The sequence below is a fragment of the Ranitomeya variabilis genome, chromosome 5, assembly GCF_051348905.1.
Source record: "Ranitomeya variabilis isolate aRanVar5 chromosome 5, aRanVar5.hap1, whole genome shotgun sequence".
NCBI classification, from domain to species: Eukaryota; Metazoa; Chordata; class Amphibia; order Anura; family Dendrobatidae; genus Ranitomeya; species Ranitomeya variabilis.
The window spans coordinates 90857664-90884018 of record NC_135236.1 but is presented as its reverse complement, the minus strand read 5'-3'; the positions used below and the strand labels follow the sequence as shown (position 1 = coordinate 90884018).

The 26355-nt window shown below is 47.8% G+C and overlaps 1 protein-coding gene across 6 annotated transcripts in view; it reads right to left on the bottom strand.

Moving 5' to 3' along the window:
• The window catches only part of GPAT2 (glycerol-3-phosphate acyltransferase 2, mitochondrial), a 129770-nt gene that overhangs the window by 82380 nt on the left and 21035 nt on the right, over positions 1–26355 (bottom strand). For all 6 annotated transcript variants that reach the window (XM_077262933.1, XM_077262938.1, XM_077262935.1 and 3 more), the window contains exon 8: positions 13881–14020. In XM_077262933.1, the coding sequence (XP_077119048.1) occupies positions 13881–14020 (140 nt within the window). The remainder of the gene's footprint in view (positions 1–13880; positions 14021–26355) is intronic.

Below are 26355 nucleotides of genomic sequence, written 5' to 3'. Positions count from 1 at the left end.
CAGGGGGAGTGGTACTTCAGCCCGGAGGGGTGGCTTCACCCCCCCGTGGCTACGATCGCTCTGATTGGCAGTTTCACTTTCAACAGCCAATCAGAGCGATTTGTAATATTTCACCTATGAAAACGGTGAAATATTACAATCCAGCCATGGCCGATGCTGCAATAGCATCTGCCATGGCTGGAGACCCCGATCTGCCCCCACCCCACCGATCGCCTCCCCAGTCGTCCTTTTTGCCCCGATCTCCGTTCCGCTCCCCTCCTCCCTCCTGTCGGCCCCCCCGGTCCTCCTGTCCGCTCCCCAGGTCCTCCGATCCCCCCCCCCCCCCCCCCCCGTGTTCCGGTCCCACCCCCCCATACTTACCTAGCTCCGATGTCCCTCCCGGTGTCCGGCCGTCTGCTTCATGGGCGCCGCCATCTTGGAAAATGGCGGGTGCATGCGCAGTGCGCCCGCCGAATCTGCCAGCCGGCAGATTAGTTCCTGCACATTTTGGTCGCTGTGATAAGTTCTATCACAGCGATCAAAATAAAAAAAATAGTAAATAAATCACCCCCTTTATCACCCCCATAATAAAATATAGAAAATATAATTATTTTTATTGTTTTTCCATTAGGGTTAGGGTTAGGGGTACGGTTAGGGTTAGGGGTAGGGTTGCACTTAGGGTTGCACTTAGGGCTAGGGTTGCACTTAGGGTTGCACTTAGGGTTGCACTTAGGGCTAGGGTTGCACTTAGGGTTGCACTTAGGGCTAGGGTTGCACTTAGGGTTGCACTTAGGGTTGCACTTAGGGCTAGGGTTGCACTTAGGGTTGCACTTAGGGCTAGGGTTGCACTTAGGGTTGCACTTAGGGTTGCACTTAGGGCTAGGGTTAGAATTAGGGTTAGAATTAGGGTTAGGGTTGGAATTAGGGTTAGAATTAGGCTATGTGCACACAGTGCGGATTTGGCTGCGGATCCACAGCGGATTGGTCGCTGCGGATTCGTATCAGTTTTCCATCACGTTTACAGTACCACGTAAACCTATGGAAAACCAAATCCGCTGCGTTGTATTTTCCGCAGCATGTCAATTCTTTGTGCAATTCCGCAGCGTTTTACACCTGCTCCATAATAGGAATCCGCAAGTGAAATCCACACAAAAAACACTGGAAATCCGCGGTAAATCCGCAGCTAAAGCGCAGTGCGTTTTACCTGCAGATTTTTCAAAAACTGCGGAAAAATCCACACAAATCCGCAACGTGAGCACATAGCCTTAGGGTTGGAATTAGGGGTAAAACTAGGGTTAGGGGTGTGTTGGGGTTAGGGTTGTGGTTAGGGTTGGGATTAGAGTTAGGGGTGTGTTGGGGTTAGTGTTGGAGTTAGAATTGAGGGGTTTCCACTTTTTAGGCTCATCAGGGGGTCTCCAAACGCGACACGGCGCCACCATTGATTCCAGCCAATCTTGCGTTGAAAAAGTAAAATGGTGCTCTCTCCCTTCTGAGCCGGGCCCGACGTGTGCCCAAACAGTGCTTTACCCCCACATATGGGGTACCAGCATACTCAGGAGAAACTGATCAACAACTTTTGGGGTCCAATTTCTCCTGTAACCCTTGGGAAAATAAACAATTGCGGGCTAAAAAATTATTTTTGAGGAAAGAAAACGTATTTATTATTTTCACGGCTCTGCGTTATAAACTTCTGTGAAGCACTTGGGGGTTCAAAGTGCTCACCACACATCTAGATTAGTTCCTTGGGAGGTCTAGTTTCCAAAATGGGGTCACTTATGGGGAAGCTCCAATGTTTAGGCACACAGGGGCTCTCCAAACGCGACATGGTGTCCGCTAATGATTGGAGCTAATTTTCCATTCAAAAAGCCAAATGGCGTGCCTTCCCTTCCAAGCCCTGCCGTGCACCCAAACAGTGGTTTACCCCCACATATGGGGTATCATCGTACTCAGGACAAACTGGAAAACAACATTTGGGGTCCAATTTCTCCTGTTACCCTTGGGAAAATAAAAAATTCTGGGCTAAAAATCATTTTTGAGGAAAGAAAAATTATTTTTTATTTTCACGGCTCTGCGTTATAAACTTCTGTGAAGCACTTGTTGGTTTAAAGTGCTCACTATGCATCTAGAAAAGTTCCTTGGGGGGTCTAGTTTCCAAAATGGGGTCACTTGTGGGGGAGCTCCAATGTTTAGGCACACAGGGGCTCTCCAAACGCGACATGGTGTCCGCTAACGATGGAGATAATTTTTCATTCAAAAAGTCAAATGGCGCTCCTTCCCTTCCGAGCCTTACCATGTGCCCAAACAGTGGTTTACCCCCACATGTGAGGTATCAGTGTACTCAGGAGAAATTGCCGAACAAATTTTAGGATCCATTTTATCCTGTTGCCCATGTGAAAATTAAAAAATTGAGGCTAAAATAATTTTTTTGTGAAAAAAAAAGTACTTTTTTATTTTTACGGATCAATTTGTGAAGCACCTGGGGGTTTAAAGTGCTCACTATGCATCTAGATAAGTTCCTTGGGGCGTCTAGTTTCCAAAATGGGGTCACTTGTGGGGGAGCTCCAATGTTTAGGCACACGGGGGCTCTCCAAACGCGACATGGTGTCCGCTAAAGATTGGAGCCAATTTTTCATTCAAAAAGTCAAATGGCGCTCCTTCCCTTCCGAGTTCTGCCGTGCGCCCAAACAGTGGTTTACCCCCACATATGAGGTATCAGCGTACTCAGAACAAATTGGACAACAACTTTCGTGGTCCAGTTTCTCCTTTTACCCTTGGGAAAATAAAAAAATTGTTGCTAAAAGACCATTTTTGTGACTAAAAAGTTAAATGTTCATTTTTTCCTTCCATGTTGCTTCTGCTGCTGTGAAACACCTGAAGGGTTAATAAACTTCTTGAATGTGGTTTTGAGCACCTTGAGGGGTGCAGTTTTTAGAATGGTGTCACTTTTGGGTATTTTCAGCCATATAGAACCCTCAAATTGACTTCAAATGTGAGGTGGTCCCTAAAAAAAATGGTTTTGTAAATTTTGTTGTAAAAATGAGAAATCACTGGTCAAATTTTAACCCTTATAACTTCCTAGCAAAAAAAAATGTTGTTTCCAAAATTGTGCTGATGTAAAGTAGACATGTGGGAAATGTTATTTATTAACTATTTTGTGTCACATAACTCTCTGGTTTAACAGAATAAAAATTCAAAATGTGAAAATTGCAAAATTTTCAAAATTTTCGCCAAATTTCCATTTTTTTCACAAATAAACGCAGAAATTATCGACCTAAATTTACCACTAACATGAAGCCCAATATGTCACGAAAAAACAATCTCAGAATCGCTAGGATCCGTTGAAGCGTTCCCGAGTTATTACCTCATAAAGGGACACTGGTCAGAATTGCAAAAAACGGCAAGGTCATTAAGGCCAAAATAGGCTGGGTCATGAAGGGGTTAAAACCAGGTCATACTGGTCATGTGCCTTTAAAACCAGGTCATACTGGTCATGTGCGTAAGACCAGGGCATACTGGTCACGTGCCTTTAAGACCAGGGCATACTGGTCACGTGCCTTTAAGACCAGGGCATACTGGTCATGTGCCTTTAAGACCAGGTAATACTGGTCATGTGCCCTTAAGACCAAGGAATACTGGTAATGCGCCTGTAAGACCAGGGCATACTGGCCGTGTGTGTAAGACCAGGGTATGCTGGTCATGCGCCTTTAAGACCAGGGAATACTGTTCACGTGCCTTTAAGACCAGGAATACTGGCCATGTGCGTAAGACCTGGGTATGCTGGTCATGTGCCTTTAAGACCGGGGCATTTTTCAAGGATTACGCCAGAGGTGAAGCCCCTTGAGAGGAACTAGGTACTCTGGGAAGAGCCGGGATCGGCGGCGGCGGAGGGCTCCTGATTTGAATTAAGTACTCTGTGGAAGGTGACCGGCTCCTGGCTGGTCATGACTTAAAGAGCAGAGAATGCTGGTAATGTGCTCTTTTTTTTTTTTTTTTTTTTTAAAAGGGAACCTTTAAGACTAGGGAATGCTGGTCATGTGTTTATTAAAAAAGCCAGGGAAAGCTGGACATGTACCTATAAGGGGCATGTGTCTTTAAGACCAGGGACTGCGGTCATGTACCCTTAAGACCTGTGCCTTTAAGACCAGAGGCTGCTGGACAACCAGAGATTGCAGGTCTTAAGTATTAAAAACAGGAAACGCTAGTCCCTTTATGCTGCCGAGGTGCGTGCGGGGGAGGGGTGCAGAGGGAGTTTTCTCCTTACCGAGATTCTGAGTCGCCCGTCTGGAATAGCGCTGTCTTCAGCGCTGAGTACCGGCGGTGCGATGCAGCAGCCACTTCCGGATGAGCTCGTGTCCGGAGATGGCAGGAGGATAAAGATGGCCGCCGAGGATAGATCTCTCGTCCTGAATGAGAGGCGCCTGAATAGGGGGGCGGAGCCTGAAGAGTTCCGGGTTGAGGCCTACACAAACCCTTAAGCCGGGGGCTAAATTTTGAAGCCAGCCGGCGCCGAACGAGGGAAAAAGCCGCCGGATGCGCAGAGCCCTCCGACCACTCGAGTCCCGGCACTTACCCCAGTATGCAGCTTTGTTCAGCAGGACAGAAGGTAGAAAAAAGATCCTGTGCTGTTGCTGCTGTTTGGACGGTGCAGGAATAATAAGAGTCCTCAATCCATCGTCCCCTTAGCAGGGAGGAGGAGAGGAACCGTCCGCCTCCTTGTACCATCCGCCTATAATAGTGGTGGTGCAGTGGGGGCTGCTCGGACGCCACGCTGGAGAGCGCCTCTGTACAGCCGAGGGTAAAACCTGGTGGGCAGGGCTGATGTCCGGCAATAGGCCTGGCTGCAGAAGAGGATACTGGAGGAGACACTCCAGTGCTCGTCTGATAAGGGAGGGGGGAGATCGGTCCCATGAAAGGGCCCGTCGCCCCTAGAATCAGCTCAGGCAGTGGCTTCCCACGTCGCAGGAGAAGATACGGAGAGGTGAAACTCCCGTGCTCGCCTGTTGTTGGTTCGGGGGAGATCGGAACATGAAAGAATCCGTCGCCCCCTTCGTCCGTTGTAAAAGGTAAAAAGGTAAAAGTAAAAAGAGTTCTTTGGGTCTGAATAGCAGACCCGTCCGTGTGCCTCCTACGGACACTAAGCAAGAACTGGTTAGCTGGGAGCCAGCAGGAGGGGGTATACTGCAGGGGAGGAGAGAACTTTCTTTGTATTACTTAGTGTCAGCCTCCTAGTGGCAGCAGCAGCATACACCCCATGGTCTGTGTCCCCCAATGAGGCGAAGGAGAAAAAAGATTTGAGGAGGCTCCTGGTTTGAACCTCGGATTATCAGTTATTTGCATCAATGGTCCACAGGAGTCAAACAGAATGCCTCTTACGCTTGCAGTACGCCTTGTTTTGAGAGGTTGCCTGATGCTATACGATACAGAAATATTGTACCGCGTTATACAGGGCAAGGTCCAAGGCAAGGTTAAAGCCGATATGGAGCAAACATCATGTGCCATGTGGACCCAAGAGCTTTGATCTAGAAGAATGTAGTAAATTGAGAATCCGCAAATGGGTAGATGCTAGATAATATCGGCGACAGTCAGGTAGACCTATGCCTCCAGTGTTTTTTGGAAAAACCAAAACATTACCCCGGATCCCTGGACATACAGTCGACCAAACAAATTGACCAACTTTGTGGTAAAGATTCAATTTTACAAACAGAAGGCAACACAAATGGGTTAAAAATGGAAGAATTGCATTCAAATTAAAACGTGTAGGTGACTAAATATATAATAGAATTCTATAAACTTACCATAAGAATAATAAACGGACGGGAAAACTCGCATTGGGGCAGGACACACAGTGTGAGGGTCAGAAATCTGCTCTAAATTATTTTTGTGCATCTGGCAGAATTTATTTATTTACTTTATTATACTTAGGGTACCGTCTCACATAACGATTTACCAACGATCACGACCTGCGATACGACCTGGCCGTGATCGTTGGTAAGTCGTTGTGTGATCGCTGGGGAGCTGTCACACAGACCGCTCTCCAGCGACCAACGATGCCGAGGTTCGCTGGTAACCAGGGTAAACATCGGGTTACTAAGCGCAGGGCCGCGCTTAGTAACCCGATGTTTACCGTGGTTACCAGCGTAAAAGTAAAAAAAAACAAACCGTACATACTCACCATCTGATGTCCGTCAGGTCCCTTGCCGTCTGCTTCCCGCTCTGACTGAGTGCCGCCGTACAGTGAGAGCAGAGCGCAGCGGTGACGTCACCGCTGTGATCTGCTCTCACTTTCCGGCCGGCAGACAGTCAGAGCGGGAAGCAGACGGCAAGGGACCTGACGGACATCAGATGGTGAGTATGTACGGTTTGTTTTTTTTTACTTTTACGCTGGTAACCACGGTAAACATCGGGTTACTAAGCGCGGCCCTGCGCTTAGTAACCCGATGTTTACCCTGGTTACCAGCGAACGCATCGCTGGATCGCTGTCACACACAACGATCCAGCGATGACAGCGGGAGATCCAGCGACGAAAGAAAGTTCCAAACGATCTGCTACGACGTACGATTCTCAGCAGGATCCCTGATCGCTGCTGCGTGTCAGACACTGCGAGATCGTAACGATATCGCTACAACGTCACGAATCGTGCCGTCGTAGCGATGAAAATGCCACTGTGTGACGGTACCCTTATAGTAATTCTTTTGATAAGTACATAAATACTGCCAAATGCACAAAAACAATTTGCAGCAAATTACTGACACTCACAGGTATGAGCGTCCTGCCCCGATGCGCGCTTCGCCCAATATCATTCTTATGTCAAGTTTACAAAATTCTATGACGTATTTTGTCATTTTGTTTTCTTATTCAATTCTAATATTTATACCCTGTTTGTGTTGATGTTTGCTTGTAAAATTATGTGATGTCTGTTTTTAATTGTTGCATGATTGAATAAAGTATTTATATTCATCATACCCAACCACGTGGATAATTCTGTGCTGCTGATCCTGACCATGGCTTAGAGAACCCACCTCACCAGGTGACCTCTAATAGATATATTCCGTGATACTGATCCTGACCTATGGCTTAGAGAACCCACCTCACCAGGTGACCTCTAATAGATATATTCCGTGCTGCTGATCCTGACCATGGCTTAGAGAACCCACCTCACCAGGTGACCTCTAATAGATATATTCCGTGATACTGATCCTGACCTATGGCTTAGAGAACCCACCTCACCAGGTGACCTCTAATAGATATATTCCGTGATACTGATCCTGACCTATGGCTTAGAGAACCCACCTCACCAGGTTACCTCTAATAGATATATTCCATGATACTGATCCTGACCTATGGCTTAGAGAACCCACCTCATCAGGTGACCTCTAATAGATACAGGTCCTTCTCAAAAAATTAGCATATAGTGTTAAATTTCATTATTTACCATAATGTAATGATTACAATTAAACTTTCATATATTATAGATTCATTATCCACCAACTGAAATTTGTCAGGTCTTTTATTGTTTTAATACTGATGATTTTGGCATACAACTCCTGATAACCCAAAAAACCTGTCTCAATAAATTAGCATATCAAGAAAAGGTTCTCTAAATGACCTATTACCCTAATCTTCTGAATCAACTAATTAACTCTAAACACATGCAAAAGATACCTGAGGCTTTTAAAAACCCCCTGCCTGGTTCATTACTCAAAACCCCCATCATGGGTAAGACTAGCGACCTGACAGATGTCAAGAAGGCCATCATTGACACCCTCAAGCAAGAGGGTAAGACCCAGAAAGAAATTTCTCAACAAATAGGCTGTTCCCAGAGTGCTGTATCAAGGGACCTCAATGGTAAGTCTGTTGGAAGGAAACAATGTGGCAGAAAACGCTGTACAACGAGAAGAGGTGACCGGACCCTGAGGAAGATTGTGGAGAAGGACCGATTCCAGACCTTGGGGAACCTGAGGAAGCAGTGGACTGAGTCTGGTGTGGAAACATCCAGAGCCACCGTGCACAGGCGTGTGCAGGAAATGGGCTACAGGTGCCGCATTCCCCAGGTAAAGCCACTTTTGAACCATAAACAGCGGCAGAAGCGCCTGACCTGGGCTACAGAGAAGCAGCACTGGACTGTTGCTAAGTGGTCCCAAGTACTTTTTTCTGATGAAAGCAAATTTTGCATATCATTCGGAAATCAAGGTGCCAGAGTCTGGAGGAAGACTGGGGAGAAGGAAATGCCAAAATGCCTGAAGTCCAGTGTCAAGTACCCACAGTCAGTGATGGTGTGGGGTGCCATGTCAGCTGCTGGTGTTGGTCCACTGTGTTTCATCAAGGGCAGGGTCAATGCAGCTAGCTATCAGGAGATTTTGGAGCACTTCATGCTTCCATCGGCTGAAATGCTTTATGGAGATGAAGATTTCATTTTTCAGCACGACCTGGCACCTGCTCACAGTGCCAAAACCACTGGTAAATGGTTTACTGACCATGGTATTACTGTGCTCAATTGGCCTGCCAACTCTCCTGACCTGAACCCCATAGAGAATCTGTGGGATATTGTGAAGAGAAAGTTGAGAGACGCAAGACCCAACACTCTGGATGAGCTTAAGGCCGCTATTGAAGCATCCTGGGCCTCCATAACATCTCAGCAGTGTCACAGGCTGATTGCCTCCATGCCACGCCGCATTGAAGCAGTCATTTCTGCCAAAGGATTCCCGACCAAGTATTGAGTGCATAACTGAACATTATTATTTGATGGTTTTTTTGTTTGTTAGTAAAAAACACTTTTATTTGATTGGACAGGTGAAATATGCTAATTTATTGAGACAGGTTTTTTGGGTTATCAGGAGTTGTATGCCAAAATCATCAGTATTAAAACAATAAAAGACCTGACAAATTTCAGTTGGTGGATAATGAATCTATAATATATGAAAGTTTAATTGTAATCATTACATTATGGTAAATAATGAAATTTAACACTATATGCTAATTTTTTGAGAAGGACCTGTATATTCCGTGATACTGATCCTGACCTATGGCTTAGAGAACCCACCTCACCAGGTGACCTCTAATAGATATATTCCGTGCTGCTGATCCTGACCTATGGCTTAGAGAACCCACCTCACCAGGTGACCTCTAATAGATATATTCCGTGATACTGATCCTGACCTATGGCTTAGAGAACCCACCTCACCAGGTGACCTCTAATAGATATATTCCGTGATACTGATCCTGACCTATGGCTTAGAGAACCCACCTCACCAGGTGACCTCTAATAGATATATTCCGTGCTGCTCAGCCTGACTGACCATGGCTTAGAGAACCCACCTCATCAGGTGACCTCTAATAGATATATTCCGTGCTGCTGATCCTGACCTATGGCTTAGAGAACCCACCTCACCAGGTGACCTCTAATAGATATATTCCGTGATACTGATCCTGACCATGGCTTAGAGAACCCACCTCATCAGGTGACCTCTAATAGATATATTCCGTGCTGCTGATCCTGACCTATGGCTTAGAGAACCCACCTCACCAGGTGACCTCTAATAGATATATTCCGTGATACTGATCCTGACCATGGCTTAGAGAACCCACCTCACCAGGTGACCTCTAATAGATATATTCCGTGATACTGATCCTGACCATGGCTTAGAGAACCCACCTCACCAGGTGACCTCTAATAGATATATTCCGTGCTGCTGATCCTGACCTATGGCTTAGAGAACCCACCTCACCAGGTGACCTCTAATAGATATATTCCGTGCTGCTCAGCCTGACCTATGGCTTAGAGAAACCACCTCACCAGGTGACCTCTAATAGATCTATTCCGTGCTGCTCATCCTGACCTACCGCTCAAAGAACCCACCTCCCCAGTTGAGCCCCTAAAACATAAATCAAAATAAACGCATAACTGAAAGCAAAACGGGTTATGAGCTCAATAGAAAGTGTATAGGTCCGTATGCCAATAAGGTCGCGCACGGAGGATAAGCTGTACACTTCTACCTTTTCCTTTGAGCAATCGGAGGAGATTATACTTATTCTTCAATACCAAACAATTACAAAGAAATATATATTTTTAACCTTACTGTTGAAAAATGATTATTAAAAGCAGTAGTCTATCATCATGAAGACCTTGACAGTCCATGAATTACTCCCATGGGACCATGGAAACTCTTTCCTCCTAGGGATCGATGGTGCCTGAGAACTACATCTGAACTAATATTTCGCAAAATGGGAGCAAGACACACAAAGACTATAAAGTCACTGACTATGCCAGCTTAACTCAGCTTTATTCTACTGTACACTACGCATAGCAGAGGCAGCTTTTATGGGCAGGGATCAATAGTAATGCGAACAAAACCTACACTTGGAACTATTGACATTTGACAATAATGGCAGGATCCCAGGCCTGCCACTGGCTGATTGCTCTAAATATGCTTCCTGTGAGGTGCGAGGGCATTACAAAAAGGTACGTGGTCAATGAAGAATACTTTTTTGGCTTCCATTTAACGTAATTCTATGCTGATTGATTTTACATTGAATATACAAATAATAAACTATTATTAAACTCAGATTAAAAAAAGAAAATACAAACTCAAAGAACTAAAATCCGATTTAAATACATAAACTTTACATAAGACATTGGAGGAACAACATAGATTAAACTACAGTAATGTTAACCCAATATTTTTAACCCTAAATTGTCACTTTTCTACGATTAAAGAAAATGTCTCTAAAAGCAGAATATGCCAGCCTTAATATAACAAACTAACCATTACTTACCTGATGATACCCCGTAAGTCTACGTTCACATTAGCGTTCGGCGCCGCAGCGTCGCCGCATGCGTCATGCGCCCCTATATTTAAAGGGAACCTGTCACCACGTTTTTGGAAGATGGGATAAAAATAGCGTTAAATAGGGGCAGAGGTGGGCGTTACATTAGTGTGTTTGTTATGCGTTTATTACCCACCTAAGTTGCCGAAATACCTTTGCAAAGTCTCCGTTTTCGCCTGTCAATCAGGCTGGTCTGGTCAAAAGGGCGTGTTGTCTTCCCCCAGATTTTGCGTAGTTTTCCGTTGGTGGCGTAGTGGTGTGCGCATGCCCAAGGTCCCGAATCCTCTGCCAGGGGATTTAAAAGAGCGCGCTGTTCGTTATTTCATTGGTGATCGGTGGGCGCGGCCATCTTCCTTTGGCCACGCGTGCGCAGAAGCGGCGCTCTGCTGGCCGCGGCTTCAGGAAAATGGCCGCGGGATGCCGCGCGTGCGCAGATGGATATCGCGGCGGCCATTTTCCTGAAGCCGTGGCCAGCAGAGCGCCGCTTCTGCGCACGTGCGGCCAAAGGAAGATGGCCGCGCCCACCGATCACCAATGAAATAACGAACAGCGCGCTCTTTTAAATCCCCTGGCAGAGGATTCGGGACCTTGGGCATGCGCACACCACTACGCCACCAACGGAAAACTACGCAAAATCTGGGGGAAGACACCACGCCCTTTTGACCAAACCAGCCTGATTGACAGGCGAAAACGACTACTTTGGTAACGTATTTCGGCAACATAGGTGGGGAATCGGGGTACACAAAATACACTATTGTAATGCTCAGCTCAGGCCCTATTTAACAGTATTTTTATCTCATACCGAAAAAACGGGGTGACAGGTTCCCTTTAACATGGGGGCGCATGGACATGCGTTGTGCTGCGTTTTGCGACGCATGCGTTTTTTTGGCCGCAAGCGTTGGGCGCAGAGAACGCAAGTTGCATTTTTTTTGCGTCCAACTTTCGGCCAAAAAAGACGCATGCGTCGCAAAACGCAGCGTTTTAGCGTGCGTTTGGTTGCGTTTTTGTTTGCGTTGTGCGTTGCATCGCCGACGCAGCAGCGCACAACGCAAATGTGAACGTAGGCCCAATTCCCATCCCGCTGCTCCCCGCCGGCTCTGGTTTACATTACTGCAGTGCTCATGTGCTGTATACACGTGACGGCTGCAGGCAATCACTGGCCTCAGCGACGATGAGGAGGCCACTGATTGGCAGCAGATGTGGATAGCACGAGATTTCCAGGATACTGTGGTGGACGGTGGATTAACTGCACAGCCGGCATCTGGGTCTAATAAAAGTGGTCGAGCTCAGCTACCATCACCGCTGTTAACCATTTTTTACATGCCACTGTCAATCTCAGAGAGCGGTGCTTAAATTACATCATTGCCGCTGCGTGAATAGGAAGTACTCCAAATTGGCATCAATAAAACCGTCAGCACAGGACGTAAAAAAACAAGCCCTCACATCTCCACCGACTTAAAAACAAAAACATTATAGGCCTCGGAGAATGCTGATGCAGAGCAAGATTTATTTGATTTGTTCTTAAAAAATGTATGATTTTTTTTTTCTCCACTTAAATAAAAACAAATCTATGCAAATTTGATATCGCCACAATAGTACTGGCCTGGGAGTCCTGTTACCATATCATTTTTACCGAACAATGAATATGGTACAAGTAATACCCCCCCTAATAAAAAAACAATGGCAGAATTGGATTTTTTTTTCGCCAATTCATCCCACTCGTTTTTATTTTCATGTTACTCAGTACATTGTATGGGAAAAATTAATGGTCTCATTCAAAACTACAACAAACCCTCATTAGGCTAGGTGGACGGAAAAAATTAATTTAAAAAACTGATAGCTTTTGGAAAAAGGTAAGCAAAAAGTGAAAGAGCAAGAATGAAAAAAAAAATGCCTGGTTCTTAGGAGATGCATTATTGAGATCAGGGATATATGAGATGTGTAAACTCTTCCTGGGGCAAGAAATGGGGGTTGAAGAACTGCAAGGATATAGTATGACCAAAATGACAACTTACATTCTTTTCTTTTCCAAGTTTCTTTTTTAGGTTGTACACTGTTGATTATTTCTGCATACTGTGTTAGCTCACCAAGCAATAGAGGCAAAGGTAAAAAGCCCAATTTTTTTTTTCTGTTCAAAGAAAAAGAACAGTCGTCGCATGTCACAGATTGAGCATTCTTTAAAAACACTGTTAGCACAAAATGACTGCTCAAACCAAGCACAGGCGCTCTGTGCATCATGGCGTGGCCATCTTTTACTTACACCTCCCCACCTGCTTGCTTTCCATCTATCTCCACACCTTTACTGGTTGGTTGAAACCAGAGCTGTCAATCAAAAAAGTTGAGGGGTGCAGACTCAGAGAAAACAAGCAGGTGCGGGAAGGTGTAGTTAAATATTTAGCTACGCCATGATGCACTGAGCACCTGTGCTTGGTTTGGACAGTCATTCTGTGCTGACAGTGTCCCTATAACCTACACTCAGCACACCATAAACTTTCCAAGCATTCATATGCAATCCGCATAGTATGGAGGGCGCTATACAACACTCGCACAACGGCTGTGGCGCTTGCCTCGTCAGTCATGCTTAGAGATGCTACATCTGAATTGTGACCAGAGAAGCAGTGCTTGTTTTTAGAGGCACATTTTTGCCAGCAGCTGTCAGGACGAGCTGCACACAATTTTCTCTATTACTAGTGTACATACTGTACATTACAGCCCAAGCACAAACCTTACCTACAGAGTACAGGAGGACCTGATCAATCAAAATATTTGACCTGTATCGAGCATAGTTCACAGTTTCCTTAACGAGCCATAAATAATGAGTTTTACAACAAAACTCTGACCAACGCCCATCTTGTGGAAGCACAGGGCGACGACTGTACATACAACAGAAAACGTGGCTGAAGAGTGGACTGTAAAGTAGCACTTGTTACAACTCACACCTAAGCTAACGATTTGCTTAGGTGGGTGAAATCTGAATCAAGAGATGAAATCAAAGAATTTTATTAGGGAAACAGCAAATTCCCAACATGGTCTTAGATTATACAAGCGTGAAGGGCCGCAGAGCATCGCATCTGTACCTGATTACTGGTGAACAGTCTGTCTTGTCCCAGACGACACGAGGGACTCGAAGATTTTGGGAAAACAGGATGAAAGGTATAAGAAATAAATCCAGCCATGATGGATGAGTGGAGAGAAAGACCAGCGGTGTTTTTGAGCACTAGAAGAAAGAAAAAGGAAATAAATTTATAGGACTCTGAAAAGGCAAAGTTCTGAGATGACTGATTGTTGGCCCTGCAAAATGTAGTACTAGGTGCGACCATTAGACCCTCATGCTCATCTGCAGTAGTACAAAATGTAGTACTAGGTGCGACCATTAGACCCTCATGCTCATCTGCAGTAGTACAAAATGTAGTACTAGGTGCGACCATTAGACCCTCATGCTCATCTGCAGTAGTACAAAATGTAGTACTAGGTGCGACCATTAGACCCTCAAGCTCATCTGCAGTGGTGCAAAATGTAGTACTAGGTGTGACCATTACACGCTCATGCTCATCTGCAGTAGTGCAAAATGTAGTACTAGGTGCGACCATTAGACCCTCATGCTGATCTGCAGTGGTGCAAAATGTAGTACTAGGTGCGACCATTAGACCCTCATGCTCATTCACTGTGGTAAAGGAGTGCCAGCAGTCCCACAACTACCATTTATCTAGGCCAGTGTTCCCCAACTCCGGTCCTCCAGAGCCACCAACAGATCAGATTCTCAGGAATTCCTTAGTACGGGTGAAGGATGATGATGGAACTCGATATTCTGATTCAAGGATGATTTTTATTTCAAACTAAAATACAACCGGTTTCGACTTCTTGGAGTCTTCCTCAGGTATAATGTCACAATTTTTAGTTTGAAATAAAAATCATCCTTGAATCAGAATATCGAGTTCCATCATCATCCTTCAGGAGCGCATATTGCTGGGAAAAACATTCACAAAGAGTTATCGCCTATGAAAGCACTGTTCAGTGCGCTCATCAGTTCCCAGATCTTTGCAGCAAACTGAGCGGAAAGAGGAATGGAGTGATCCATGGATTGGATCTATACACAGTATATCAAGACACCAAAAAGGTGAGTGGATTCACACTGAGTACACACCTTTGGAAACTAACTACTACACTCAGAAGTCTGCGCTTCCCATTTCTCTCCCTATAATCCCCTCTTGTTTTAGTACGGGTGAAGGAATTATCAACGGTGTAATACTAAGGATATGTTGCCACAGTCAGTAAGCGCTGTGGGTTGGACTCTGCGTACATCTGCAGCGTCCAACCCGCAGCGGCCAGATGTTACAGCACAGTGGATGGGTTTTCAAGAAATCCCATCTCCACTATGCGTGCACGGACACCTCCTGCTTACCTGTGGAGACGGACATGCGGCACGTCTTTCCACACCGCAGCATGTCTATTTATCTTCCAGAGACGCTCAGTCTCCGCAAGATAAATGTCACCCGTACAATGTATTGGGTGCGGTGATTCCGCACGGTTCAATGAACACATGCGGAATCTCCTGCATTCAAAAGCCATGAGCGCTTTGGACAAAGCGGACATGTGCTGCGTCCAAAGCGCTGCCGGTTACTGACCGTGGAAACATGCCCTAGGGAATCCTGAATACGAGCTTTTGGTGGCTCGAGGACTGGAGTTGGGGAACTCTGTGGATAGGTGATAACCTGTGTAGCCTGGAATAACCATTGAAAGGCGGTAATATAGCCGAGGGTTAGCGTTCCTTACATGCCCATGTCTACAAAGATTTATAAATGATCCAAGACGACTCTGGAAGTTGTGCTCAATAGCAGCGGGTCCATGTGCCTTGAATTGATAAAGCAGAGGACAGTACACCTTTCCTTACTACGTGCACAGCTGTGAATGCGTCCAATGCTGATGGGCTAGGCATAGCTCGTTTTATTACCCATCAGAGAAACAGACAGTTCTGACATAAGCAGATGTGAAACGCTAAACCTCAGCTGCATAACGACATGTTAGTGGTTTATTGGCCCTAAACATACTGGTCGGTTCCCTCTTATCTGACAGCTATCCCAGTATACACACTGACACAGAGACAGCTGTCAGTCACTGATAGGACCGCCCACTGGACTCAAAACCCCAGAAGGAGCAGAGGTTTCTATGATAAAACCACTAGTTATACTCAATATTTTCCTGAAAACCTTATCTCAATCTATTCAGCTCACCCTGCTCTATAACCTGCTGCCCATGAATCAGACTGCAATTTCATGGTGACAGGTTCCCTTTAAAGAGAAGGTGTTATCAGAAGATGACCTATTGTCTAAATCACGTTTGTGTGCTAAATGTATTTTTTTTTTTACATTTCAGCAAAGTTTTTTTTCCCATATTACAATATGTATGAAAAATAAAAATGAGAAATGTTACCATTTTTTAGACCGGCCATATGGATTTTTTTACACTCCAACTTCCTGTTTTAGGAAATGCACATGTATATTAGCAGCAATAGACTATGACCTTATACTTTGTATTGACGCATTTATTGAGGGTGTAAAGGTCATTATGAAGGGGCGGGGATCAGGGTCAGTGGTGACTTTGCCTACTGTAATTGGTGGATTCTGTGTTTTCAGCTGTGTACCAAGGTGGTACCTGTCATTGTAATCCTGCCTGCGGTGATAAGGAAACTGCTGTAAACTCTTCCTGAAAGGACAGGAAGTAGGAGTCTAAATTGCCTGAGCGGGCAGTATCAAAATTGCAAGATTACAATTATTATTTGAATAAAGATTGTGGGATGAAAAAATCCATTATCAATTAACAAAAACAAACAACTAAACTACATGCAACAGAAAAAGGATTAAACAATAGAGCATTTTCTGATAACACAATCCCTTTAAGCATAGTCTGGATGACCTACTGAGACAATGTACTGTCAGTAAAGGGGCTAAACAATTACATCATTAAATGAAGAATAGAAAAAAACTACTGTCTGAGAGAAACATGAGTGCCAGCAAGTAGACCGACCGTCGGCGAGGGCTGGCGAACAGACCGACAGTCGGGGAGGGCCGGCCAGCAGACCGAGTGTCGGGGAGGGCCGGCCAGCAGACCGACAGTCGGGGAGGGCCGGCCAGCAGACCGACAGTCGGGGAGGGCCGGCCAGCAGACCGACAGTCGGGGAGGGCCGGCCAGCAGACCGACCGTCGGGGAGGGCCGGCCCGGCAGACCGACAGTCGGGGAGGGCCGGCCAGCAGACCGACAGTCGGGGAGGGCCGGCCAGCAGACCGACAGTCGGGGAGGGCCAGCCAGCAGACCGACCGTCGGGGAGGGCCGGCCCGGCAGACCGACCGTCGGGGAGGACTGGCGAACAGACCGACAGTCGGGGAGGGCCAGCCAGCAGACCGACCGTCGGAGAGAGCCTTCCAGCAGACCGACTGTCGGGGAGGGTCGGCCAGCAGACCGACTGTCGGGGAGGGCTGATCAGTATACTGACCGTGTTGGTTTACCAGGCTCAATAGAGCTAATATGAAGAGATCACTGGAAACTTTTCACAATTAACTTTTTATAAACAGGATGAAGGAGATAGAGATGAGGAAAAATATGTTGAAACATGAAATAGTTCCATGGAATAACCAGTGTGTCTCATGTCAGTGCTAAGGGATCTAAAAACGGGTTGTGCCACAAACTAAAGTATATTTTAATCAACAGATCTTGGAATAAAAATGAACTTCACAATTTGATGTGTTTAAAAATATGTTCCCGTGCTGAGATAATCTTATAAATGTGCCCCTGCTGTGTACTGTGTTATGGCTGTGCCTGACCGTGCAGGAACATGGTCTGATCATACCACAGCTCCTGGGCAGGGGAGGATGCAAAAGAGAGTACAGACATTACAGCACAGGATCACAGCTGATTCTTTCTATAAGGTAAAATAATGTTTAACCCCTTCATGACCGGAGGTATTTTTGGTTTTGTGTTTTTTTGCTCCCCTTATTCCCAGAGCCATAACTTTTTTACTTTTCCGTCAATATGGCCATGTGAGGGCTTGTTTTTTGCGGGACGAGTTGTACTTTTGAACGACACCATTGGTTTTAACATATCGTGTCCTGGACAACGGGAAAAAAATACAAAGTGCGGTGAAATTGAAAAAAAAAGTGCAATCCCACAGTTGTTTTTTGTTTGGCTTTTTTGCTAGGTTCACTAAATGCTAAACCTGACCTGCCATTTTGATTCTCCAGGTCATTACGAGTTCATAGACACCAAACATGTCTAGGTTCTTTATTATCTAAGTGGTAAAAAAATTCCAAACTTTGTTAAAAAAAATAAATAAATTGCGCCATTTTCCGATACCTGTAGCGTCTCCTTTTTTGTGATTTCGGGCCAATTGAGGGCTTATTTCTTGTGTGCCGAGCTGCCATTTTTAATACCAATTTGGTGCAGATACGTTCTTTTGATTCCCCGTTATTGCATTTTAATGCAATGTACAGCGACGAAAAAAAAACGTAATTCTGGCGTTTTTACTTTTTTTCTCGCTATGCCATTTAGCGATCAGGTTAATCCTTTTTATTGATAGATTGGGTGATCCTGAACATGGTGATACCAAATATGTGTATGTTTGATTTTTTTTTTAATTGTTTTATTTTGAACTAACTGAAGAGCCCGTTGTTGCCCGGGCATAGCAACTAACTGTGGTTAGATATAACAAATTAAAATGATTACATTGCACATAAAAAAATTTCACATCATATATTCAATACTACAGATTCACAGCCTCCATCTGCAGCGCCTTACTCTTCTCTATACACAGCCTCATACTGCAGGGCCTCACTTCTCTCATTTTCCCATCACGACTCTCATTTTGACCTCACACCTGTCATTTTGCGATCACTCCACTATTTTTCCCCCACACTCCTCTCATTTCCCCCCACACTCCTCTCATTTCCCCTCTCACCTCATTTTCCCTTATTCCTCTCATTTTCCCCTCACAACTCTCATTTCCCCCCTCATGCCTCTCATTTCCCCCTCACGCCTCTCATTTCCCCCTCACTCTTATAACAGAGATCAGCTGACGTCACACCTCGTTAACCCCCTGAGTGCTGACCTCAGGATTCCCCTCACACTGGTGGGTAGTAAACACGTCATTAACTTTTCAGCTGGTGCTGTGACAGTTGACCCCTCCCAGCTGCCCCAGGAATCCACTAACCTATCTTGTCACGTGATGCAGCTGCCCACAACAGACATGGCGGCGCAGCGCTCAGACGGCCGCTTTGGTGATGACGTAAGTGGCAGCGCAGGATGGTCACAAGCGCAGTTTCAAGGGAACCTGTCAGCTATTTTGGCAGCTATAAGATGAAGCAAGCAGGAGGGCGGCATCGCAAGAAGATGGGAGGCGCCGGACCCTGACCTGTGAAACCCATCAGACCAGACTGCCCCCAGATGAGTATAATAAAACTTATTTCTCTTATCTTGCAGGTCTGATCGGGGGCTTATTAACAGCATTATAAAATGCTGTAGATAAGCCCTGAAAGGCGGTGGCCGCATCTTATAGTGGCCAAAACAGCTGACAGGTTCCCTTTGAACCTGACAGGCGGCTCTGGTCGCAGAGGTCCTGGCTGTGGAGGAGGTAAAGACCATGGGGGAGGATAAAGTGCTGGGACAGACCATTGTGTAGAGCAGGGGTGATTTCCAGTGTAGCCGCAGACCGGCCCCAGTGATGGCAGTTGTTCTGTCCCCCCACTATTCTGGTTGTCATGGTGACTGATCTGTAAACTGTGGGGGCTGCTGGTTACCATTCACTCCTGCACAGAGCGTTCATCTACGTTGAGCTACTTCCAATAGGTGGCAGTGGAGTTCTGGTCCTCTTCCTCTCTGAAGAGACAATTTGCATATTTCCCAGAGGAGCATTGTGGCTTTAAGTCTCCTCACCTCGACATGCTTATCATGTCACTCTCCACAAGGAAAAACGATACTTCTTGGATCCCGGTCAGACGCCTCTCAATCAGCCAAACCAGATCTCCACTTTGCACTGACGAGGGGCAGTACCCCGAAACACAGTGTCTGCAAATTGAGATTCTGGCTTGGCTATTATCCTAAGTCATGTGACAAGGCTCGTTAAAGGGTCGACATTGACTGTTAGGATTGCTACTTCCAATAGGTGGCACTGGAGTTCTGGTCCTCTTCCTCTCTGAAGAGACAATTTGCATACTTAACAAAAAAGTGTGAAACAACTGAAATTATGTCTTATATTCTAGGTTCTTCAAAGTAGCCACCTTTTGCTTTGATGACTGCTTTGCACACTCTTGGCATTCTCTTGATGAGCTTCAAGAGGTAGTCACCGGGAATGGTCTTCCAACAATCTTGAAGGAGTTCCCAGAGATGCTTAGCACTTATTGGCCCTTTTGCCTTCACTCTGCGGTCCAGCTCACCCCAAACCATCTCGATTGGGTTCAGGTCTGGTGACTGTGGAGGCCAGGTCATCTGGCGTAGCACCCCATCACTCTCTCTCCTTCTTGGCCAAATAGCCCTCACACAGCCTGGATGTGTGTTTGGGGTTATTGTCCTGTTGAAAAGGAGATTTTTGTGTACTCACCGTAAAATCTTTTTCTCCGAGCCAATCATTGGGGGACACAGGACCATGGGTGTTATGCTGCTTGCCACTAGGAGGACACTAAGTAAACACAAAGAGTTAACTCCTCCTCTGCAGTATACACCCCTTGACTGGCCAGTAACGACTCAGTTCGGTAGTAAAGCAGTAGGAGTAAAACCAAGACATGCAAACTATGTCCAAAACTAAGGAACAAAATACCAACAACAACTAGCCAATAGGCTAACAGGGTGGGTGCTGTGTCCCCCAATGATTGGCTCGGACAAAAAGATTTTACGGTGAGTACACAAAAATGTCCTTTTCTCCTACGCCTCATTGGGGGACACAGGACCATGGGACGTCCTAAAGCAGTCCCTGGGTGGGGAGCAATTGCACTGCTAAAAACCCCATGTACCACTGGCTTACTGAGGTACCGCTGTCTGCAGAATACGCCTGCCGAGGGCAGCGTCTGCCGAAGCCTGGGTATGGATGTGATAGTGCTTCGTGAAGGTATGCAGACTGGACCAAGTCGCAGCTTTAAAAAGCTGTTGTGCAGACGCCTGGTGCCGAATGGCCCAAGAAGCGCCAACCGACCGAGTCGAATGCGCCGTAATCCCTGCTGGGACAGGAGTGTTCCTGACGCGATAAGATTCCTGAATGGTGGATCGAATCCATTTGGCTAGAGTGGCCTTCGAGGCAGGTAGACCTTTCCTGTGTCCTTCCGGAAGCACGAACAGGACATCCGACCGACGGAAGGGAGCCGTGCGAGAGATGTACCGCCGAAGGGCTCTAACCATATCCAGAGTATGGAGAGCCTTCTCAATACGATGGGTTGGTGCCGGACAGAATGACGGCAAGACAATGTCCTCATTTAGATGAAAGGAGCAGACGACCTTCGGTAGGAAGGAAGGAGAGGTTCTCAGAACTACCTTGTCTGAGTGAAAAATCAAGAAGGGGGGGTCGGCAAGAGAGAGCCGCCAACTCAGAAACCCTCCTGATTGACGTAATCGCCACGAGAAAGATCACCTTCCAAGAAAGGAGGGTGAGAGAAATGTCCTGCAATGGTTCGAAAGGGGCCTCCTGAAGAACTCCGAGAACCAAGTTAAGATCCCATGACGCCAAAGGCATTCTATAGGGAGGAACCACTCGGGAGACTCCTTGGATGAACGTCTTAACGGACAGTTTGGAAGCGATCTTCCGTTGGAAAAGGACGGACAACGCGGACACCTGCCCCTTGAGCGAGCTTATGGCAAGGCCTGAGTCTAGACCGGATTGGAGAAACTCCAGAATGGACGGAATGGAAAAGACCAAGGGAGAACGTCCATGGGTATGGCACCATGAAAAGAAGATGCGCCAGGTGCGATGATAAATGCGCATGGATACGGGTTTCCTAGCGCGAATCATGGTAGAAGAAACCACTGGAGAGAATCCGGCTTGGGCTAAAATCCAGGATTCAACGGCCACGCCGTCAAAGACAGGGCCCCGGAGTTCTGGTGGTAAAACGGGCCCTGTGAGAGAAGGTCCGTGCGATCTGGAAGGCGCCAGGGGGTGTCGGTGACCATTTGGCCGAGTTCCGCGTACCATGCTCGGCGCGGCCAGTCGGGCGCGACGAGAATCGCCGGTCTCCCCTCTGCTCTGATCTTCTTGATGACTCTCGGAAGCAGAGGAAGAGGCGGAAATATGTATGGCAGCTGGAACCGATGCCACGACAGGACCAGGGCATCTGCCCCGACGGCGCAAGGATCGCGGGAACGAGCAATGAACTGGGGAACCTGGTTGTTGAACTTCGAGGCCATGAGATCCACATCCGGCGTCCCCCAGCGAAGGCAAATCTGCTGGAAGACTTCCGGATGGAGGGACCACTCGCCCGAGGCAAGACCTTGGCGACTGAGGAAGTCCGCTTCCCAATTCTCCACGCCCGGTATGTGGATTGCCGAGATGAGCGAGTGATTGGTCTCGGCCCAGCGCAGGATGTGGGAGACTTCGAGCATGGCTGCTCTGCTGCGGGTTCCCCCTTGTCGGTTGATGTACGCCACGGCCGTGGCGTTGTCGGATTGTATTCTGATGGGATGGCCTGCGAGAAGGTGGTGAAAGTTGCGTAAGGCAAGAGTGATCGCTCGAATTTCCAAGATATTGATTGGGAGACACGACTCCCTTGTGGACCAACGACCCTGTGCCGTGTGGTGATTGAAAACTGCGCCCCAGCCCAAGAGGCTGGCATCGGTGGTCACCACTAACCAACGCACAGGAAGAAAGGACTTCCCTTGGTTCAGGGAGGACTGTAGCGTCCACCACCTGAGGGTCTGCCTGACTGGCGGGGGCAGGCGAAAACAACGGTCGAGGGAATTCGGGCTCCTGTCCCAGGCTAACAGGAGCGCCTGTTGCAAAGGGTGGAGATGGAACTGCGCAAATGGAACAGCTTCCATTGCCGCAACCATTTTTCCCAGGATGCGCATCGTGAAGCGAATGGAGTGAGGGACTGGGCGGGAGAGCTTGCGCGCTCTCTGTTGTAAGGATAAAACCTTCTCTGGAGGGAGAATGACCAACCCGCGGGAAGAGTCCAGAATCATGCCGAGGAAGCAGATTTGCTGAGCCGGCACTGGGGATGATTTCTCGAAGTTGATCTTCCAACCCAGGCGAGAAAGAGAATCCACGGTGATGCTGACAGACTCCTCGCAGGCGGACTGGGACGGACCTTTGATTAATAGGTCATCTAGATAGGGTAGGACTACCACTCCCCGAGCATGAAGAATGGCCATGACAGCCGCCATGACCTTTGTGAAGACTCTGGGGGCGGTGGCAAGTCCGAAGGGCAAGGCCACAAACTGGAAGTGTTTTTCTTGGACTGCGAAGCGCAGGAACTGCTGATGAGGAAAAATTGGAATGTGTAGATAAGCATCCTTGATGTCTATGGATGCAAGGAACTCTCCTTTTTCCAGGGACGCGACAACAGAACGGAGCGAGTCCATCCTGAAGTGTCGGACCCGTACGAACTTGTTCAGCAGTTTGAGGTCCAGTATGGGCCGTAGAGTCCCGTCCTTCTTTGGGACCACAAAAAGGTTGGAGTAAAACCCCTTGAACCTTTGGTCTCGAGGGACCGGAGCGATGACCCTGTCCCTTTGAAGCGCCTGTATGGCCTGAAAGAGATGTGATGCCTTTGATTTGGGGGGATGACTGGAAGAAACGCGGAGGGGGGGGATGGAAGAAAACTCGATTTTGTATTCGAAGGACACAAGCTCTCTGACCCACTGGTCGTGAACGACCGAGAGCAAATTTTGACGGAACGAAAGAAGGCGTCCGCCTACTCTGTCGGTGTCCGTCGGACACGCCAACGAGTCATTGTGTGGAAGGTTTAAGGGATGCGGACGGCTTAGGGGCAGACGGTCTCGGGCTGGGTTTCCAGGAATGGTTTGGTCTGTATGAGACCTGGGAAGTTCTGTTGTCCCGTCGTCCCGAACCAGGGGAAGAGGAGGACCAACTGGAGTTGTTACGAAAGGACCGGAATCGAAACTGCTGTTGATTCCGAAAAGGCCGGGCCGGTTTTTGCTGGGGAAGAAATTTACTCTTCCCTCCGGTAGCGCCAGAAATGATTTGGTCTAGTTTCTCCCCGAATAAACGACCCGCTTGGTAAGGTAGAGAAGTCAGCGACTTCTTAGAAGCAGAATCTGCTCGCCAATCGCGGAGCCATAAGGCCCTCCTGATGGAAATTGCGTTTGCCGCTGCTTGCGAAGCGCAATTCGCCGCATCTATGGAAGCGTTAACCACGAAATCTCCGGCCTGAGCTATCTGGCTAGCTAGTCTGGCCGCCTCTGGGGGAAGAGTACTGCCGTGGACGGAAGAGGTTAACACCTCTGCCCAGGCCACCATAGCCTTAGCTACCCAGGTAGCTGCAAAGGATGGAAGAAGAGCTGCTCCTGAGACTTCAAAGACTGAGCGAGCCAAATAATCAATTTGACGGTCAGAGGGATTTTTGACTGATGAACCGTCTGATAGGGATAAGACCGTTTTGGATGCGAGTCGCGATACGGCCGGATTCACAGAAGGTGAGAAAAGCAACTCCTTGACCAGATCCTTAGAGAAAGGATATTTAGCTTCCGTGGCTTTCTGAGCCGTGAAGCGCTTCTCAGGGTGCTCCCTGTGTTTTTGGATAATGTCCTGAAACTCAGGGTGATTAGCAAGTATCTTTTGGACGCGTTTAGTCTTTTTAAAAGATACGTGTTCCTAAGAGGAAGCAGATTCGTCGTCCACCATTAACGTTTTGTTGACTGCCTCAATAAGGGAGTCAAGTGTCTCCTGACCAATAGAGGAGTCTTGGGTTAAAGATTCCTCCGACTCATATAATAAGTCCCGTACGCTGCGACCCTCAGGGGAGGGAGAGCGAGAAGATGAGCTCGCAGAAGCTGAAGCTTGGGCATGTATGGGAGATGAGGGAAGGGTCCTTTTTCTGGAACCCCGGGAGTCCCGTAGAACGGTACGCCCCCTGTGGTCGGACGGCCCCGCACCGTCACCAGAGTCCGTCGCAGCCGACGGAGGTGAGTTCTGGCTCAAGGAGGACCCTCGGAAAGAGTCCAATGCCTTGACTAAGGATTCCATTGAACGTGACAGGGACGCGGCCCACACAGGAGGGTTAGGCTCGGCGGGGTCGGTGGCGACATTGGAGATAGCGGCAGAAGGTGGCTGCGCACAGGCCGGGTCACAGTTCTGGCACAAGGGAGTACTGTGGGCCCGCGGCAAAGAGGAATTGCAAGTGGCACATACGGTAAAAAAGACAGTGTGCTTTTTGTTGCCCCTTTTTGCCTCCTTAGACTGAGACATAGCTGTATGTCTGCCTCCAAAATACTGCACTAGCCTGGGATTTTGCAGAGAAGGGGTTAAGAATTTCCCTATAGGAAGGGGCAGCTTACCCACGGTCCTGTGTCGGTGTCCCCAGGGAGGAAGAGAAAGCGTTTTCTGCAGCGTTCCACGCAGGAGAGGGAGACCCAATATGGCGGCCGAGATCTGCAGGGCTGTTCTCGTTCAGAACGAGAAGCGCCTGAGCGGTGGGCGGAGCTTCAGCGGTGGGCGGGAATTACACAACGCGGCCTAGGCCGGCTGAAAAGCCGGGGACTAAATTTACTCAGGCTGCTGGCGGCATGCGCCTGCGGGCGCGGTGTAGCGCCGAACGATCGCCGCTGCGGCAACAGCGGCACCTCTCCCCAGGGACCCGGACCGCATCCTCCAACGCCGCAGCGTGAGGAGGGGAATACTCACAGAGCCTCAGTGCGGCTTCCAGCTCAATCTGTCCTCCCTGCGCCGGGGGATGAGAGCATCGTATGTGCCTGCCTCAGGGGACTTATGGCTGTGCCACCGTGCGGATGTGCCTGCCGCAAGAGACTTACGGCTACCGTGGGGACTACAAGACGCCGAGGTGAGGGCTTGAGTGCGGTGGAGCCCGGGAGATGCACATGAGAGTTAAAGGCCCCGTCTCACATAGCGAGATCGCTAGCGAGATCGCTGCTGAGTCACAAGTTTTGTGACGCAACAGCGACCTCCATAGCGATCTCGCTATGTGTGACACGTACCAGCGATTAGGCCCCTGCTGCGAGATCGCTGGTCGTGTCGGAATGGCCTGGACCTTTTTTTGGTCGTTGAGGCCCCGCTGACATCGCTGAATCGGTGTGTGTGACACCGATCCAGCGATGTCTTCACTGGTAACCAGGGTAAACATCGGGTTACTAAGCGCAGGGCCGCGCTTAGTAACCCGATGTTTACCCTGGTTACCAAAAAAAACAAACAGTACATACTCGCCTTTCGGTGTCCCTTGCCGTCTGCTTCCTGCTCTCACTGACTCCCGGCCGTACAGTGAGAAGTGAGAGCACAGCAGTGACGTCACCGCTGCGCTCTGCTCTCACAGTACGGCGGCTCAGTCAGAGCAGGAAGCAGACGGCGAGGGACCTGGACACCGAAAGGCGAGTATGTACTGTTTGTTTTTT